We start from the raw sequence: 20,165 nt of genomic DNA, 5'->3' as shown, positions 1-20,165 counted from the left end.
TCTTTTAAATACTTCATGAACATATTTTTCTATGATGGCAGCACCACACCCAGCCTCCCATTTGTTACCAGGAAAAAGTTCTGCTGAATTGGCTTTGTTTTTAAAGCTTCGGAGCCTCTACTTTGTGTTTTCTTTTACTTCTGAGCTGAGAATTTGATAGTAGATTTATTTTCTGTAAAAAAAAAACATCCTTTCACTCTTTCAAAGGTTGATGCAAAATACTGCATTGATGATAATGGCAGACACTGTCAAGAGGAAGCTTCAAACACGTCAAACACATTGACATTTTCATTAAATTAAACTTTTATTGCAGATGTATCAACACTGTGGACAAATCCAATTATGAAAATAGAAGCATCTTATTGTAGTTTTTGTTCAAGAGTCTGTCTACCCTTCCAGCCTCACTTAAATGTATCCAATAATGTCATTGCATATGATGGGCTGTCGGCTGCCTGTTTTCATGAGAGCAGTGAACTGGTAGAAGTCAGTGTCCAGTTGATGAAGGCCTGTGTGGGACTGGTGAAAGAAAGGTTTGAGACCCTGCAGACCCACAGGACAGGACATCCGCTTGGAAGCCTCTGCAGCCCTGCTGACCCTTGTGGAGTCAGCTGGCCTCGGCCTCGCCTCCACGCCTTTAGACATCCCTGCAAGTCTGCGCCGCATGTTGACCAAAATGTCTTTGGCAAGGCGGCGGCCCGCACTGGGCTTCAGTTCTGCTGGCTCTGGACTCTCTGGTAGGTCCATCCAGTTCTTTATTAGGTCAGCAAAGCTGTTGTCCCCCAGAACCAGGGGCTGTCTGTTCCTACTGCGGCTCAGCAGCAATGTCGTCCAGTCCTCTGGGTCACCGCCCTCAAACGAGGTCCAGCGCTCCAGACAAGCGTCCGAGGTTGATTTGGGCCGGATTCGGCCAGAAGGTCCTCTGTTTGTGCGGAGGCAGGCAGAAGAGGACACCCGCACGTTTCTGGTCCTTCTCAGCACCACACCTTCATCCTGCCACGAAGCCTCAGAGTAACCCGAGTCCAAGTCCAGACTCTTTTCGCTGCTTGGGGAGCCTTGTGTCAACCGCTCGTGCTCCTGCTGCTCTTCCTCTTCTTCCATGGGGCTGGCCAGGCAGCAGGCAGAGTCGTATGTGCTGGCTTCACTGGCGTCAGAAACACGCAGACGAGTGAGTCGCTCTTGCTGGGCCCTTTGTTTGCAGAGTCGTGTTACAGCAAAGGACCGAACACATGGTTCACTCAGTGGCCTCGGCCTGCTTATCTGCTTCAGGTCCTGCAGGGATCTCATCATGTACTGCATTTGGTCCCGGAGGCAGTCAGCAGAATCTCCTAAACACAGCTACACAATGAAAAAAGATAAAAAGGACTTAGTGGTGCAGACAGAATTTAAATAGTCTGTCTAAAAACAACACCTCTAACTGAAAAGTTATGGTCGGCTTTTGCAGCGGTCTACAGAGCGGTTAGGCTGGCTTCCAAAATATCCCATCATGCCGTGGCCGGTCAGGCTGAGGCACAGTTCCCTCTGTTATTTCCAGAACTGGGCCAATAAGATTTTTACCAGCTGAGATCACTCTGCTCTATGACCATATAACAAGTGAAGCATTCCTGACAAACCTCAGAGCAGCTTTATGGAGACCATCCCGTTCATGCACGAGTCCAGAAAATGAATTAGACGTGGCTCTGAGAACAGGATGCACATTTCATACTGGGAAAACTCTCCCTGCTTCCTAAAGCTAGAGGGGAAGTTTGAGCAAAGTGGAGCTGAATCGTGGAGGAGTGCAGAGGCACATATCCTCTCTGGACTCCCCCAACTCACAGGATGTTGACTGCTCTGTATTATAAAGCAGGAAATGACAGCAACATTTTGGAATTGCACAATGATCATGTTTTAATTATGAATCATATCATCTTACAGCCTTCCAATAAACTAAGTGTCATCCAGTTGATTAACGTTGCTTTGTACAGTTCCATCTAAACCGCATATTCACAATTACTGAACAAAAAACATTGTAATGTTAGCAAACTTCGTGGCAGAAATAGCAAAAAAGTTGAGCTACTGACTTTCTGAGCTCTTATTTAATTTGTTGAGCCTCCTTGTCCTGCCAGTGTTTGGCCTGGAGATACAAGGACACCACAATGCCATGATGTTATCACAGCTGTGGGTGCTGAACCATTTGGCCCCTGGGGGAGACTTAACTGTCATACAGAGACATCCTCAGTGGGACTCTGTGGTCAGTCTGCACCCCTTAAAACGCCCTGTTCTCCTTGGCTGCCTTCACACAACGTGCAGAATGATTCACTCAGCTGTATGCTTTTGGCAAAAGGGCAGTTTGGTTTGAATTAACTGTGACTTGTGAGATTGAAACACTCTAGCTTTCCACAAGAGCAGTCATTAAAAGAAAAAGAAAAAGAAAAAAAACTTTCAGAATCGGTCCAAAAACTTCTGCTGCCTTGTGCAAAAGGACCCTTTGCAATCATAATCAAGCCACTGCAAAACTGTCCAAGTATATAAAAACACGTGGAAAAACAACTTACCATTACTTGTGAGTAAATCTGCAGCGAAGTTCAGAATCTTGTTAATTTCTGCAATAAAAAACAACATTGCATTAGATAAGTAATGGGAGTTTTTCACAATTTTAATAAATACAGCAATTTCTAAGTGGGCACACTCACCTTCGCACTTGGTTTAAAATGAATCCCAGCGCGGTCAACACGTCCACAGACTTCCAGCTGATCAGGGACGATGTGCGTCTCTGAATGTTCTCTCATCTGAGCCAGTTGAAGGTCTGTCAGCGGACTTTGACGATGCTGAGCTCTTCGCTGCAACAAATCAGCGCAGGGCATCACAGAATCAGCCAATAGCAAGTCCCCTGAAACAAGATACCCTCCCTGTGTAATCACTACTGTACTGGATTGTGTTGTACTGCGCTGTGGAGAGTCCACATCTGGAGCTGGACGATAAGACTTTTTTGTTTAAAAATAAATACATTAAATGGTCGCAGAACTTTTGAAAACGTTTCCCCTTTAACCATTTATCTATTGAATACTGCGAATCACTCACAGTCATTATTCTATTAAATAGATTATTACTTCATTTTTAAGATAATCATTGTAGTTCGACAAGCCTGTGTGCATTAATGCAGAGTATGAAACGCCGTCGTTGTAAAAGCAGTCTTGGACAACTGCTGTGACTGAAAGCTTTTGCATACATGCGCTGATTTACTGAAATCTGCATGTCGCCACCTCGTGGCTTTTTGTACGCAGGACCTCCCATATTAGCATTCTCCATTGTCTCTGCTGCATATAAACCTTTTCACACCATTTGTTATTAAGGTCTGGGCAGAGCACAGCGCCCATTCTGTTCTTAACCTGGTGTTTAGAAATGCAAAGAGGGTGTTGGGCTCAAGTGAAGTTCTCATTTCATGTGCAGATGAGCGAACCATTGAGGAGCGCACCTCCTCACCTCACCTCTTTGGATGCTGATAACACTTTGTATTGTAATTCAGCCAGCGGTGGAAGAGGTGCTCTCATTCTTCGCTTCACTGAAGTACCATTAGCAAAATGTACTTTAAGGGTGAAAAGTAAAAGGGCCCATTCTGCAGAAAAATGGCTCCTATGGCTGATTATTATACAAGCCCAATTCCCCCAAACTATCAGGACACTGCTTAGAAGATGAATTAATCAGAATGTGATTTGCTAATCCTTTTTGACATAAACTGAATTGAAAAGAGTGCAAAGAGAATATATTCAATGCTTTACCTCATCAGCTTCGTTGTTTTTTGTGAATACATCCTTATTCTTAAATTGATGAAGCAGCATGTTTCAAACAAGTTGGGACAGGATCAACTGAAGACTGGGAAAGATGTGGAACGCTCCAAAAACACCTGTTTGGAACATTCCACAGGTAATCAGGCTCATTGGTAACAAGCGATAGTGTCATGATTGGGTATGAAAGGGGCATCCTGGAAAGGCTCAGTCGTTCACAAGCAAAGATGGAGCGAGGTTCACCACTTTGTGAACACATGATTGGATAAAGGGTATTATTACATGGGCTCAGGAACACGGGTTGTTTGCACATGATTTCATTCAGTTTTCCTTAATATTTCACACAGCGTCCCAGTTTCTTTGGAATCAGGGTGATATATGAGAGTGTTAGATTATTCCAGCAGCAGTTATCAACCAGGGGGTCTAGCCCCTCCAAAGGGTCACAAGATAAATCTGAGGGGTCAAGACTGAAAAGAAAGTTTTATCTTCCTCTTCTTTTAAATACTGCATCATGTTACTTCTTTGGTAAAACAACATAACACAGAGCCCCGACGACACAGGTTCTTATTAGGGGTCACAAGCCAAAAAGATTGGCAACCACTGGTTTAATCTTTAGAAGTGTCTACATTGTATTATATAAGCTCACGCTCATGTCAAATCTGAATCTGAAAAGTAACCAAAAAGTATAGCTTTAGAATAAATATGGAGGAGTAAAAAAAATGCAGCGTCTCTGACATGAAATGGGAATATTCAATTATTGTTCAAGTGCCTCAGAATTATACTTAAATACGGCATTTTCAGTATTTGTCAAAATGCAATTTTCTAGTGCAATGCAAACATACTCTCCAAACATGGCGGAACAGAAAAATGTGCATTTTTTGCATTTTCTTTTGACACATCACACCATAGAATAAAAGATCACGTGACCAAACTTTATTTACATTGAACAAGTGAATGACTTTTATCTTAATATTAATGAACAACTATCATCCATTTGTCTCTGTGTTACGGTGCATCTTAAATCATGGGTGATGTGAACTGAAGTGGAGTAGAAATAGCCCTAATTCACACTATGAAGATAGCATGTCTCTAAAGAACAAGTGTAAACAGATATCAAGGCACGAACATATGTAAAAAGACTCGGAATGAAACAAATAGTACAGAACAATCCATGTTAGGAACAGACAGAACCACTTAAAAATCTTGCAGATATCTTAAAAGTGACACATAACCACTTCTGTTTTGTTTCTTTAAAGAAGTTACTCAGGGAATGTTATTCAGTTTGTGTGGGATACAAGCTAATCTATGGACAGTCATGCAGAACAATGCACTATAGCAGAACTGTGAATATTGATTGTGTAAACATTGTACAAAAAACATTTTCCTTCATCCATTTTCATTCTCCATGCTTGTTTGTTTTCTTCTAAAAATAAGCTCTGTGCAGTCAAAAGGTTCATAAAATGCCAACATTGGTTAACGTAAGTTAATGTGATTTTTATCAAAAATTGTTTTTTTTTATGTCCTGTATTCTCTTATTAAAAAGCAAAGAGGGAAAGTAAAATGAAAACCTAAAAAAACTCAAAAAGAGACCTGAATACAAAAAAATGAGACTCATGAAATCAATAAAATCTGCCCTCTTCTTCTTCTTCTTCTTCTTCTTCTTCTTCTTCTTCTTCTTCGTCTTTCTACTGTTTAAACAAGTGGTGCTCATCCTGGGAGGCTTATTAAGGATGCATGATGAGATGATGGGTTATTACTGTATTATGAGTTTTATTCTTACAACAATTATTTTCCACTTAAGCCAGTCGGATAATATAATTTATGCTACAAATCTAATTTAAAAACAGATATTCTGAGGTGAGTGCCCTTGATTGTTAACGATTCTTGTCTAATAAGGGGATCCTTGGTCAAATCTCTATTTACAGGTGTTCAGTATTGAATAGTATGAGAACCCCTGACCAAGAGCAGTAAGAAATATATATATATGTATATAAAATAATAACACAATTGACAGAAAATGTGATGGTTGCAACTCAGTGATTGTTGAAGTTCTTTAAGGTTTCCCCTCTAGGAATCAAGTCTGTTATGGTTTTCATTATGAAAAGCAGTAATCGTCACATGGCTGTTGCAGTCTCTCATGCAGTCTGTGTGCGTCGGGCATCTTCCTGCATGGACAGAAAGACGGAAGAAAACAGAACATCTCAGTTTAATGCCAAGTTGGTTTTCACACATTAGGAATGTGCCTTGGTGTTTTAGATATCTTTAGACAAATACAATAAAAACGTGGAGAGAAGAGCTTTTATTTCACTGTTTAGACTTGAATTCATGTTCACCAATTTATCCTGTTTAACCTGGTCCTCAGCAAATACAGTGAATCACACAGACTTGGATGACTTTACATTATAACCTGCCAAACACAAAAGTACTTGGTTCACCAAAATCACAAAAACATCTTTTCTCACTTGTCGCCTGTGGTATCTAACCATGCAGATGTGTTGGTTTCTCTTGCTGAGGTTTTGACATGTCATGTTCCATTTAGGGAGCTGAATGAAACATGTATATATTGGTTTGTGGTGCTCGGTAATAACATGAAAAAAAAAAACAAAAAAACCTCAACCGCCTCAACATCTTCTTGTTACTCCACAAATTTCTCTCAGCATGTGCAAAATATGGCTTTTTATTTTTCCCTCTTCTAGAGCTACTCTGAGCTACTCTAAGGCTCTGTGAGTATCTTCAATATACTGCACTGAATGCATGATGTGGCTTGAAATATCCACATTGTGGGCATATTAATGTCCACACATAACTGAACCAGACCTGAGGATCTGACCTGAGAGCAGTTAATGCAATGTCGCTTTCTCATTGCACTTGTTTGTTCTTCATCTTAACAAGTTGTGCTGTAAGAAACACATAGCGAGTCGCTCCACAGAGTGAGTTACTGTGCCCATTTTACCAGTTCAATAAACAAGCCTTGTAATAATTGATGCACGTTATTAAAATCAACTAATCATATAGAGAGCTGCTAGAAGTTGCAATATTCTCATGTTTTGGATGCTGGTCATCCATGAATAAATTAGGGCTGCAACTAACGATTACATTCATTTTTAATTCACGTGGCAATTAGTTTTTGATGAAACATTATTTGTTTAGTGTATAAAATGTGAAAATCATCTAGAGTTTCCCAAAGCTCATGTTGATACACTTAAATTACTTGTTTTTTATCCGATCAATAGTTCAAAACACAAAGATATGCAGTTTATTGTTATAGATGGGCAAGAAAACCAATAAAGAAAATTCACATTCAAGAAGAAATTACTTTCTCAATTAAACAAGTTTCAAATTGTTGCCAATTAACTGATTAACTGTGAGACTGATTCAGCTCTGGGCCACCTAAACGACCAAAACCTGCTCGATATTTCCACCACGCTGTAATCTACGTATCCCACCTTCAGAAAAGACCACAGTCTTTCAGGTTGTTCTTAATAATGACGTCGGTGACGGCGTCGAAGACAAACTGCACGTTCTTGGTGTCAGTGGCACAGGTGAAGTGGGTGTAGATCTCCTTTGTGTCCTTTTTCTTGTTCAGGTCCTCAAACTTGGTCTGAATGTAACTGGCTGCCTCGTCAAACTTGTTGGCTCCTGGGAAGACGAGGAAGTGATTCGTTATTAAGAGGAAAGGTTACACTTTCTTATGTTGTGACTTGTTATCAACCTGTCGGAGGCTGTACTGGACATTTAACTATTAAAGCACTGCTCTCATCTGCAGCACGGCCCCTGATGTTCCACCGTGTACCTGTGTACTCCGGGAAGCAGATGGTGAGGGGGCTGCGAGTAATCTTCTCCTCGAAGAGATCCTTCTTGTTGAGGAAGAGGATGATGGAGGTCTCAGTGAACCACTTGTTGTTGCAGATGGAGTCAAACAGCTTCATGCTCTCATGCATTCGGTTCTGAGGAGAGGCAAAACTGGTCACGGCTTATTGTCACTTAAGCACAGCATCAGAGCTGCAATCAGGGGAAGATGTTTAATATTCTAAAAGTGAGGAAGAACCACTGCAGAAGAGATTCTTCAGAGCATCTTTTGGTCAAGTCTCTCCTGAGCACTTGCGTTAAATTCATAAGCAGATGAAGAAATTGGGGCCAAATGGTTCAAGTCTCCAATTAGCTTTTATTACATATTGCATTATGAAATGATTACACTCCATTGATTCAACTGTAAATGGATCATTCCAGCTCACTATTATTAAGCTATAATAAAAGAGGGGCGTTAAATGCCTTGTAATGCTTCACAATCTAAATGACCTCATAACGAAAATGAGACAAAGAGCAGATTTATGAAGCTATTAAAGTTATATTATCCATGCAGATGAAGACACACACGCCAGAAGGGGGATTTTTCCTTACCATCTCCTCATCCTCAGCCAGCACCAGGTCATAAGCACTCAGTGCAACGCAAAAAATAATGGCCGTCACTCCTTCAAAACAGTGGATCCACTTCTTTCTCTCTGAGCGTTGGCCTCCCACATCAAACATTCTGCAAAGAAGCAAAGGAGATACATTGCGTGTGCGTGCGTGCACTCACAGGCGAAGGAGGTCAACATGAAAGACAGTAAGGTGAAGCTGATAAGACAGAGCACAGAAGAGGATGTTTCAGGAAGAACGACGGTGAGTATGGAAGGAAGGAGAAAGTTAGGGTGATATTCCATCCCTGCACGCACATTAAGTTTTCATGAGGCTGCTTTGAGAACAAAAGTGTTGAGGAGGTGGAGAGGTGTCCGTCAGACATCTGATAAAAGGCTGCAGGGGCAGCGCAGGCAGGCCTCTAATGGGGAAGCTGAGCACTGTGATCGAAGGTGTTAGAGATGTGAGCGAAACCCTGCAGAGAGCTGAAGCAATAACAGTCCACCAGATCCACGACAGCTGCCACATTTCCACGATACAGAGGGCGAATGTGAGTTTAGGTTAGCAGACGCCCAGGCAGCACCGTTCTGACAGATCTAAATTAAGCCACTGTCAAAAGACGACATTTCTCTGTATCTAAAGCATTGCCTTTCTGTACTTATAACGGCAAACAGGACAGGAAAAAACGTGACTTTCTTCTTATTGATTGCCTCCATGTATTATTCAGGCCAAATATTGAGGCTGTGACGGAAGGTAAATATCAGAGAGTTCATCGGGAAACAGGTCACACAGACCCGTGTGGCTGCTGCTTCTTTTATTTCATTATCCAGACCTGTTCAGTTGCTTTTTTGAAAGTGTTGGGTATCTTGTATGTTGCCCAAGATCTAAAAAAGACAAACCACGACTGAGATCTGTAAAAATAAGAAGACACTTATCTGCACTCTCTCAGGATCTGCTTCAGCGTACGTCCTGTTATCAAATGTTAAAACACTTACTGTATCTCCTGCACATCCTCTATTAAGAGACATATCTATACATCCATTACTATCCCACACATGAGTGCTCAGGCTGGGTCAGAGCACATTTTATGTAAGACCCTAGTACAGTGCTGTGCCCTGGAGGACACACTCAGATGTTCGCACTATATAAAGCTCTGGTTTTATTGAGCGAAAGCACGACGGGCAGGATCTAATTCATTTACTCAGCTCTCAGAGCAATTGTGATAATTAAGCTTTTAATTGCTGGTATAATTTGGCTTCTGAGTAGCTGAGTTGCACATTTGAAGCCAGGAGGGTCAGTCGCCCCTTGACGCTATTAATGCTGAGACCAAAATTATGTCTGGCAATTTGTTTAGAGCAGGTGTGGAGGAGACACTGATGGGGCCTAATTCAGTGAAACCACTTCTACCAGATTAATAACTAAGCTATGTTTTTGCCTTGCAACAGCGAGCACAGTTCACATTGGCTGAAAATGACTAAAAAGCTTGCATTGATAATAATGAAAGAAGGAGACGGGGCGAGACTGGTGTTGGCAGTGTGTGTTCTCCACACAGCCTGTGAATTCACTTTTTTGTCTCCAAAACATCTGAAGTCTACTAATGTCGATATCAGGTCGGTGCTATATGGCCTTACTTGAAGTGCAGCTCCTTGAAAGTGAAGTGAGTCTCCACAATGCCAGTGGTCTTGACTCGAGTTCGCAGCACATCCTGCTGGGTGGGGATATAATCTGCTTTAGCTATCCTCTCCAGATCATTCAGGTAACTGAGAGAGAAAGGGGGGGGGTTAGAGAGAGACGTCAACTTGATTTTCAACCTGCAAGACAGAGAGAGAAACAAACAGGCTGCAGATACACACACACACACACACACACACACACACACCACATGCACATACACTGCAGGTCACTGATGCACTTGTGATGCATTAAGAGTCTGAATTTTACTGAACTGTTTTGAATTGTAATGAACTCAAACAATTTTGTGAACTGTCAGTAGAGTGATTCATCTTCTGCTGCATCCAATAATGGACTCTTAAACTTTTCTTGATTGCATTTTACTCCTGTATAAATAAGCACCTTTTAAGGGATTATGCTAAGGTCTTGTGATAACTAAGTACACTCCAATACATTGGTTGTTATTCTCTCAGTATTGCAGCTCGACATGGTGGTCTGGAGAAATCAGGTTTTATTAAACCTGAGTTTTTTTGGCCAGTTGGGGGCAGCAGAAACAAGTTGTGAAAAAAATAACATATCAACTCTCATACTTGAGGACATGTTTGTGGAGGACGCGTTTTGCTGTTGTTCAACTTCAATCCATCAGTTGTCGGTTCCATCAGCTATTGGCCAAAAACATGCACTTTTATTCCTGAGATGTGGATCATAACTTAACAGCACCATGGTACAATCAGTACTTATTTTACTTTTGCTTGCTAGCTTGGTTGGTGTCACTCTGCATGCTGGCGCTGCTGGTTAACTGTGAATTTATCAGTAATTATGGAACAGCAAAGTTCTATTTTGTTGTTGTTTGGCATGTCCACTGTGATGCTTTCACACCGTCGATTTACAGGATGGTGAAATAATCATTAGTATGTGCTCTGAATTGTTTTTACAGCATATTTCCCTCTTGGTTGTTAATGTTGTTGGAGGTGCTTCATGGTGACTCATTGCAGACTTGGGTCTCTGGTAGAGAGTAATGTATATTATAACTGTGGACATGACTGTTGTCTTGCATACATTCACACTATCATTTCCCCACAGTAGCGGCCACAGTAAGAACCCATCACACATGATACTGCAGGTTGTCATCCACACTGCTTTACTGTTCACTGGATCATCACGCAGTACATTTAAATTGCTGATATTGTTTACGCTTCTGCCACACTCAGCTGCCAACCTGTATCTTATATTTACATGTATGCTATACGTGCTTTAAAGCTCTTTATCTAATCAGTTTTTTCAGAGGGTATATGTATATTTTATTTTTTGGTTTATGCTTCCGGGGAGCGAGATGACGTCAGAGCATGGATGCCAAACATCAAACATAATCTCTGTACATACTCTGTATTCACATAATAACTCCCTCTGTGAAACGTCTACGTGAGACCACTAAGGGATAACCACGAGACCTACTAGTAATATGTACTATCCTTAGTGGGAGGATTTCTATGGCAACATGCATATTCTTTACTTATTTGCTCCACTTCAGGGAATTTGGTGTATGTTCGTGAAAAAAAGATGTTGTTCAAAGGACAGTAGGTTGTCTCCTGTCTGTCTAATGAACTGGCTGCATTTCTTTCCTTTTCATTCTATTTTAGTTCTCCACTCACAACTCTTGTCCTCTTTCCCAGTCGCCCTCTATCCCTTTTTGCCCTTTTTCTCTTCTCTGACAGACTGTTGGTCAGTAGGGGAGTGTGGAAGCATCATCACCATGTTTGACACAACCTGCCCCATGTACACAAGCATTGCATCACCATCCGAGGCCATCTGGGAGCTTTAGTGGCCCAGCCAACCTACGCTTCGCGCACACAAAGAGATGTATATTCAGCATTTCAGTTGTACAAATCTCACTATTCACGCATGACACATCGACAGATTAATAACAATGAATGAGCCAATACAACCTGGCATACTTATTGAGGACATAATAACTGATTAGACAAACATTTCTCTGTCTTATCACTGCAGCATTACAAAATATTTCCTAATGAATGAAAGCATGAACATATCACACAAAAACTTATCATATAACACTGCCCAAAATGAACCATCTTGTTCCAAAAACAAAACTATCACAACTATCGATTCTCATTGTTTACTTGGAGAATCATTCTCCTTGAGGTAAACAATGACTCTTATTTTTTCATCCCTCAAGACAAACTGTTCAGTGCTCTGCTTATCAGGTTACATTATTAAGGAATCAAAGCCGGAGAGGCAGAGATAATCACTAAATGGAAGTTATTGGACGATCTTTCCAGTCTCTATGGCTCCCTAGAAAGGTTGGAGACAGGTTTCTCACTGCAGCTCATATGAGAGAGGCTGAAAGGACTGAACCGTTAGATCCATCACAACCCCAAGAGAACAGCATCCCTGAAGGCAAGAATATTAAACAACCCCTAACAGGACATCAACATGAAAACTAAGCAGCACAACTTTCAACCCAGTACAAAAACCCCCTAAAACCTTCCCCACTCTCACTTTCTTAAGATGTTTTGTATTCTTATTAAAGCATTTAAGTGCACTGTATCAATTGCAGAGCTATTTTCTAATATAAATAACAAACAGGTGTGCAGGATGAGAAAAAGAGCACGTTTGATGGGCGGCTATGAGGTTCCCACTCGGTGACTTTTATATTTATAATGGTGGAAAATGGGGTCCGGTGCATGCAGGAGCGGACTGCTGTACAAGTAGAAGATATAAAACAAACAAATATACAAAGTACAAAATAACAAATTCACACTCACTATGCTGCAGAGTCATTGAGCTGGTACTCTCGCGATCGCGCAAAGCAACTCTGTATACCGCTGTCACCCCACAATCGCCTGATCACGTTGGCCAGGTCATCAGGAAGGATGCCCTGTTCCTCAGCAGCTGCAGACAGTGCAAAGAGCTGCTGGGCATCGTCCTGCAGGGGGCGATAAGGACACAGGAAATAATTGATACAATGGGAGCATCACGGCCAAAACATACAGTGTTATGTTTTACATGATATAAAAGGACATCTGTATCCACTGCATAGATTTGTGCATGGATCAAATCAACAATACTGCATCATTAAAGGACAGGTCTACATGTCCTCAAGTCTATCTTAATACAATACTTATATATTCTGTGAAAAAGCCATTTTAACATCTTATAGTTTGACAAATTGAGCAGGCATTTTCCAAAGTTAGTCTTCTTGGTACAAAATTGGCTCTTTATGCTTGGACAGAGAATGTTTTACTTTGGGAGACACCCACTTTATTTAGTCTGAAACAGACTGCTGAAGCCTTGTATTAGCTTTGGCTGGACTTAAAAATGCAGTTTGCTGCGAAAAAGGACGGTGGATTTTGTCCTAGATCTCTTTTACTGAAATTTCTATTTGCTGGGATCGTTTTGCCGCCAGTATGAACAGGAGGAACAACTACAGAAACCAATAACTCTTTCAATGTACTTATGGGACTGTGTGTGTTATTTTAAGACAGACTGAAAGACTGTGAACCTCTCCTTTACGGACACGATAGGGTATGTTTTGGTAGCTAACTGTTCCCAGCCACAAGTATTTGGACATATAATGTTAAATAAAAGCAGCCATTGAGGGCCGTGACTCTGAATTAGTGCCAAGGAGGCAAAGGTTATGATGATAGCAATATCACGTGATAATGATATCACTGACACTTATGATAAGCTGATGCCAGCCAATCTGGAGGGAGCATGTGTAAGATATGTCAGATATGTTGGTGTGACTCAAGGTAACAGCGTGTAGGGAACAGAGTGTGACTTGTTTTCCTGCTGTTTGCCAACATGCTTGTGTCTCTCATTTCTCTTATCTTCCTATTGCCATGAAATTGACAATCTTCTGTGTTTTATTCACCATGAGTGATATGATAGAATAAAAAAAGCAATAATTAATCCCCGGTCAGTGGTTCAGCAGGAGAGGCTCTTTCTCTGACGATGAGGTCAACATTAGATGTCAACATTAAAATAAAAGAATGATTGATGATGAAGAACACTTTTACAATTTTGGCTGTGTGTGTTTGTGTGTGTATTTGTCACATTATGATGAGTAATACATTTCTGTATCAGCCTGCTTCCTGTCAAGCAGCGGCTACATCTGTGCTCCTTTTGTGAGCAATTATGTTTTTATATTTTCAATGGATTTTCTTCAGCCGATTGAAGTTTATTCACCTTGTTCTCTGTGAGCATCAATCGTTTATTTTGAGGAAGAAAACAGCTCAGTTTACTCAGATTTTGTGTCTGTATTCCAAAGTCTGAAACAGACAAATCATCTAACTGTTTCATAACTTGTTTTATTCTACTGATATTTTGCTGCAGTGGCTGTGAATCTCTGGGAATGTTTGTCTGAACTCTTCCTGTTCCCTCAAGCACATTAATAGCAAATAGCTTGGACAATGTGTGAGTGTGCACGTGTATTTGTATGAACGCATGCGTGAACACATGCACAGTCTGTGTGTGTGCGTGTGTGTGTGTGCATTTCTGCAGTGTTGCTATGTGCAAGTACAGGCAGGCTAGCACACTAATTGGTAGTGTGGGAGTCTGTGAGAGTATCGTCACGTACAGCCATTTGACAGATCTGTCAGAGGGAAAAAAAAAGTCTACCCCTCCCGCACTAATGACCACAGCAGTCCTCACTCCTTCCATTACAGCTTCAGTTGCAGCACACACACACTGGCCTGAGTGTGAAATCACACACACTCCTCCACAGAAACGAGTTCAGCCACTGTTAACCTCACTGACAGCTTGTTCATCGGCTGACGAGTGTTCACAGGGCGCAGCTGACTGGATCCACGCCTGAAGTTGTGACTTGTGATTGATGGTGATGGTGTGCCTGTGTGTGCAGGGTGTGTCTGTCTGCATGTTTTTCTGTGTGAGTTTAATAAATACACTGATGTGTGTTAATCAGGGCTGCACCTCATGATTATTTTCATTTCTGATTAATTGAATTGAGTTTTTTTGATCTATTCATTAAGCATTTAATGTATCAAATGTCAAAACATTGTCACTGTCAACAGTCCAAAATCCCAAAGATATTCAATATAAGAAGAACTGACACCAGTGAAGTAACTGATGCAAATTGACCAGTCGGTAAGCCCTGACCCCATTTGCTATGCCTGTCAAGCTTTCCATTCTAATACAGCATCACACTTTACAATGATAAGGGATTTACTGCTGAAAAATCTTGATGGTTTTTGAAACAGTAGGTCCTTGATTTCAGACACGGGTACACAAAAGCAGGCTTCTCTAGTGGATTTTCTCAGCTGAATGACAAGCTAAAGGAAAAGCCGCCAAGCGAATAGTCTATTGAGGTTCAGGATGCAATTTTAGTTGAGACAGAAAGGAGAAACAAACATGCAAAGTAGACATAAAATGACAAACTGCAGTTCTTTAGAAATCAGGAACCAGACGATTCGGGGCCACCTGAAAGGTCTTCCTTTTACAGGTGGTAGCCTTCAAAACAAGGAATCCATTTGTGTCATTGCTGAGGCTGCAGAAAGCTCCAAGCAAATGAAACATGCTGTTAAAATGTGTCCTGCCAGCACTTTTGAATAAATCCAATTCCTGAAACAGCCCTCAGTGGCTTGTCTGCTGCTGCTGCAGCAGCTGCTGCCTCTGCTCTGGCTACTGCAACTTTCAGGAGAGAGCAGATCAGAGATGGAAGAGGTGAAGTCAAGGAGCGTTTCCCTGCAGGTTACAAAGATGGATCAGAGAAGAGCTGCACTCTGTTCTAGTTTCTAGGACAAGCAGCAATTTTACAGCCGAAGAAGGACTGCCGTGAACAGGTGGACCCTGGAAATCACATGATCCCACATTTGATTAAAACCCTGGCACAGATGATCAGTGTTATTGACTGAACAAGAACTGCTGAGAAAAGGCACGATTAGAGAAACAAGCCTGTTTTCCCAGAAGCATCATAGCCTTGGAATAATCTTTGTTCACTGGGTTATACTGGGATAACTGGAAAAACAAAGGCAAACTTCTGATTTCTATTTTGGGTCCTGTATAAGTCTTCAGGACTACACCAGATATAAAACCACAAGATGCTGCTGATAAAACAGGCTTTGTTTTGTTGTGGCCTGAGGGGGATCCTGATCTGATCTGATCCATCCACACAGTTAGTAAGGCCAACTGAATTCTGCATTCTCACACAATGATGGTGACACTTGGTCTGGTCAGCTTTCACCTCTCACTCTTACACACAAAACCACTGATTTTAAACAATTATCTCTGCATATTTGCAATATTTTTGTTATTTGCAAGTATGTACATGGTCAAGCCTGCTTATACTCCCACAGGCAGACTGAGGCTCGGGTCACTACAGTTTTGTCTTTTAAAGAGAGAGACTGGTGTTCAGTATGAAATTAGTCTTTCTTGCTCGTGGTGAACCCAAGCGTATGCCACCAGGTGATTTTTGGAGGGTGAAAATAATGAATATTGATGTAGTCATATAGAAAGAAATGCCATAACAAATACATTATGTTGAGTGTTTGTGTGCTTGTGTGTCTTACCACTCTGGAGGGGTTGCTGTAGTCTATCTTGAGACTGGCCATAGCTTTAACAATGGCCATAATAGACTGGATGGTATTACTATACACCACTGCTCGGTACTGCTTACACTCATCCTCTGAGTAGCCATCTTCATGGATGATCCTGAGGATGGCAAAAACATGCAACATGTATTATAGCGTACATTGTCCTTCCACAGCAGCTAAGCAAGGACACACTGTCTGCAGAAATGCATAAAGAAAATTATGTACCAGGACTGTAACTTTGGAAGGTATCTGCTTGATTTGTCTACTTAACCTTGTCTGATATATTTTTGCACAGAATGAGGACTGTGGCTGCTGCCCACCATCAGTTATATTGGAGAACATGAGGAAGGAATCCCTTTGAAGTCAGTACAAACAGGATGAATCATTAGCAAAACCCGCTGCACCGTTCATATGGGCAATTATTGTTTTAATATAAAGTTGAAAAATTGTGAACCTATACTTACTGTAAACCTGCATAAACAGATTTTTGGGGGATCACCTGGGCTCTAAATGCTTCACTATGTTCACCAACTAGTCACTAGCTTTGTCTGTCTGCCATTTATTGTTATTTTTGGGGCGTTTTGCTAAAAAAAAAAAAGAAGAAAAGATGGAAGAGATCAGACTGAACCAAGACAATAAAGTTGTAGAGTAACCCACTTGAGCATCAAAAGCAGCTTTTTTGTTTTTGTACAATTGCTACCATGTCTCCCCTAAAGCATATACTGTATACTCCGTATCACATCTATCATGTCAGCATGCTGTGTAGGATGATGTGCAGCAGTGCGGTTAACACAGCGAAACCGCCTCAGCTCTGCAGCATCCAGTTGATGCAGTATCCTGAGTTTACCTCTTGCAATATTATCACTCTTGAGCCTGGAAGGGAGGGACGTAAGTGTCTGTGCATGCACAAGTGCGCATCCTATCATAAGGTGCAATCGTCCAGACTTCATCCGGCTGCACAGGGAAGTGCAGGGAGAGCAAACTGACACGACCGCACGTTAATTCTAAAGTAAAGTAAGTGCCTTCTGCTTTTAACAGTGCCTTACTGCAAATGAGAAGGAACAGTAGCAATTCAGCAAATAAAGAGTGGCCCCATTTTTATGTTGCTTTATGAAACCGGCTGTGTTTCTCTAACTTCTTCTGCTGTACTGTCATGTTTACACGGGATACATCAATGTGTAATGATACATAATAGGTTAATGTTGTTTGAGTGTTTCTGTCTTGTAGGCTGATTTATCTGTATGCTTGTACGTGTTAATAACCTGGCTTCAAAAAGCGACAGACTGTTCCTGCTCCAAGCTCATAAAAAATGGATTCAATTCCTGGCTAGCCCAGAGGAATGTGAATAATTAAGCCATTTAGGGTCCTGTGTGTACTGTATGAGTGTGTGTCTGTGTGTTCTGATTGGCGCAGAGGTATTATAACATCATCTTTTATTGCTCATTCCTCAGGAACAGCAAAAACAATAACAAACAGGAGAGGCCACACTCTCCCCTTGACACCACTGAGAGGGAGGTCAAATTTATTTGACCAAACAATAGTTTCTGCAAACTATTGAGTACTTCTGATTAAACATCCCTCATGGTCAGTGCCTGCGTGTCAGAGCCAAAATGAGCACATCATCTATAGCTTTGGTCAGGTTTGGCTGGCGTGTAGCATTAAATGGCCTACCCAACACACTAGACAATTTTCACAGTGAAAAGTCTCATTGTGAGGTGGAGTGTGCATCTTTGGGTTAAAGAGAAAAGACCAAATATTCCACGATTGCTTTTGTAACTCACTTCATCTGCTTGACGATGGTGCTCTTCCCAGACTCCCCAGCACCTGTTGGAACATTAAACGATTAGAGTTGCAAAGGAAATTCAAGCTGTTGTCTTTGTGCGTATTTTTGTGAGTGGAATGAAGTTGAACTTTGGCTACAGCTGTTTCTGCTTTGAAAGCATGAGGAACCCGACGATGACCCGCCGCTTACATCCCATTTTGTCCTCTGGGTTGTCTGGTTTATTTATGTTTCCATTTTTGAGGACATGATGTACAGATATGCATGAAGAATTCCTTCATTCGTTGATATGTTTATTTTTCACTCTGACAGATGAAGAGTGCAGGGAAAGGAGACTTAAAAGTGGCTTTTGCATGTTTTTATCGAGGAGCAAATTGCATGTATTTTTCAAACCATACCATAGATTTATATATCGATTTCCACTCTCCAGGCAGCCATTGGTTTCCATTTATTTCAGTCTGAAAATCAACTTGCAGACACTTAAGGTAGAAAACCAATCACTGCAAACTATTCACAACTTACAGTTTTGCCAATGTTGCAATGCAGCTGTAGGCTTGAAGCTAGTCTTATGTCCCTGATTAAAGCAAGGAAGATGACGAGTGCAAGCTAGCAAACATGATATAAACAATAAAAGACTTAAAACATTGTGAAAATCCAGTTTGCAAATGCTTTATTTGAAAAGAAATGCATTCAACATGTTCCTTTGACCTCAAGTATACAGAGAGGACGTTTAGTTTGGTTACACCACATGAAAATATGTTTGTATGTGTATCAGAAAACTCCACAGGGCACCTTTAAATTTCATAATTTCTTGGACATGCTGCAATCAACAGAAACCTGAAAACAACAGTTCAATGATCTTCTTAGAAAAATCCAGGAATTTATGATACAATGTGACAGATGGTGAGAAATAATGGAAAACATTAAGAGTCAATGAACTCAAACCATTAATCTGGATTGTTAACTGTAAAAGCAAGACACACTTAAAGACCTAACGGGCAAGAAAAGTCCAGTTCTGTGGATTAAAAATAAAGAATTAAAGCTCTGTTAAGAATTAAAAATAAAGAGCATTAGGTCTGAGACAGGCGAGCCAAAGATATCTCTGCCATGCAGTTGTGACGTCATCACACTTTGGCAAATAAACCAACTGTTTTGAATTATGACTACATCGAGCACCATCGTGATCGTGTCGAAACGAATAAGTCTTTGGCACTTCCCTTGTGCTGTCACGACCATGCCACCATGCACTGCCCCTTCATGCCACCTGACCCCACCCTGCCAACCAACATTAACCCAGCCCGAGGATGAAGGAGCAGCAGCAGGACCAGCAGTGCTGCCCCCATCACGCTGTCAACACTCATATTCACACACATCCTGCACTTTTCTGACAGAGAGGGAGTAACGCAGGCCAACGGGAGGGGTGTAAAAGCAATGTCAGGGGCTGTGTTCGCTGTCATGTGACCTGTCAGCCATGATATGCCGCGAGACAGGCTTGAAGGCAGAGAGGCAGCTGAAAGGATCTCCAGGTTATTTGTGTCTGTGTGCACACACGAAACAAGATTTGACTGAATACACATAACAGAATAATATGTGGTTGTTGTTTTTTTCTATTTCTAACATTTTCAGGTGAATTTCACCTTTTCTCTTTGGTACTTTTGTGCTACTAACTTACACCTGAATGAATCCGAAGTAGAAACTTTGTGATTTTTCTTAAAGCTAATCGAGATGAAATTATGTAACTCCACTGCTGCGTATTGCCATTCGTCATCCTTGGTCTGTGAACACTATGTTTTATCACACGGCTTATTAAGACTCCTCTATTAGATTCTGATCTACTTCCACTTGGAACATTACATTTTCCTTTTATGAGATTAATATGAACAAACATCCTGTATCATCCTGTTAAAGAACAAAAGGTAGGTGGTTGAAAGTGGAATAACGGTCTCTATGCAGACACACACATGCATGAAGGTCACCTTCCTG

General features: G+C 41.2%; 2 protein-coding genes across 2 annotated transcripts in view; both read right to left on the bottom strand.

Annotated features, from left to right (window-relative positions):
• Nucleotides 1–289: 289 nt before the first annotated feature.
• Nucleotides 290–2,907, bottom strand: LOC143338945 (PAK4-inhibitor inka2-like). The gene is made up of 3 exons (XM_076759850.1): nucleotides 2,670–2,907; nucleotides 2,532–2,579; nucleotides 290–1,335 (listed from the first exon to the last, which is right to left on the bottom strand). Exons 2-3 carry the CDS (start codon nucleotides 2,532–2,534, stop codon nucleotides 406–408), a joined length of 933 nt encoding a protein of 310 aa, XP_076615965.1. The 5' UTR covers nucleotides 2,535–2,579; nucleotides 2,670–2,907; the 3' UTR covers nucleotides 290–405.
• A 1,765-nt stretch (nucleotides 2,908–4,672) lies between these two features.
• Nucleotides 4,673–20,165, bottom strand: part of LOC143338938 (guanine nucleotide-binding protein G(i) subunit alpha-2) — a 43,906-nt gene continuing 28,413 nt past the window's right edge. Inside the window, exons 2-9 of the mRNA XM_076759838.1 lie at nucleotides 18,184–18,226; nucleotides 16,379–16,520; nucleotides 12,617–12,777; nucleotides 9,791–9,919; nucleotides 8,163–8,292; nucleotides 7,555–7,708; nucleotides 7,208–7,400; nucleotides 4,673–5,926 (exon numbers count right to left, since the gene is read on the bottom strand). Coding sequence (XP_076615953.1) covers nucleotides 7,210–7,400; nucleotides 7,555–7,708; nucleotides 8,163–8,292; nucleotides 9,791–9,919; nucleotides 12,617–12,777; nucleotides 16,379–16,520; nucleotides 18,184–18,226 — 950 coding nt within the window. The 3' untranslated portion in view covers nucleotides 4,673–5,926; nucleotides 7,208–7,209. The remainder of the gene's footprint in view (nucleotides 5,927–7,207; nucleotides 7,401–7,554; nucleotides 7,709–8,162; nucleotides 8,293–9,790; nucleotides 9,920–12,616; nucleotides 12,778–16,378; nucleotides 16,521–18,183; nucleotides 18,227–20,165) is intronic.

Source organism: Chaetodon auriga, chromosome 2, assembly GCF_051107435.1.
Source record: "Chaetodon auriga isolate fChaAug3 chromosome 2, fChaAug3.hap1, whole genome shotgun sequence".
In the NCBI taxonomy this organism is placed as follows: domain Eukaryota; kingdom Metazoa; phylum Chordata; class Actinopteri; order Chaetodontiformes; family Chaetodontidae; genus Chaetodon; species Chaetodon auriga.
The sequence above is the reverse complement of the archived record's forward strand: the minus strand, read 5'-3'. Positions and strand labels throughout refer to the sequence as shown.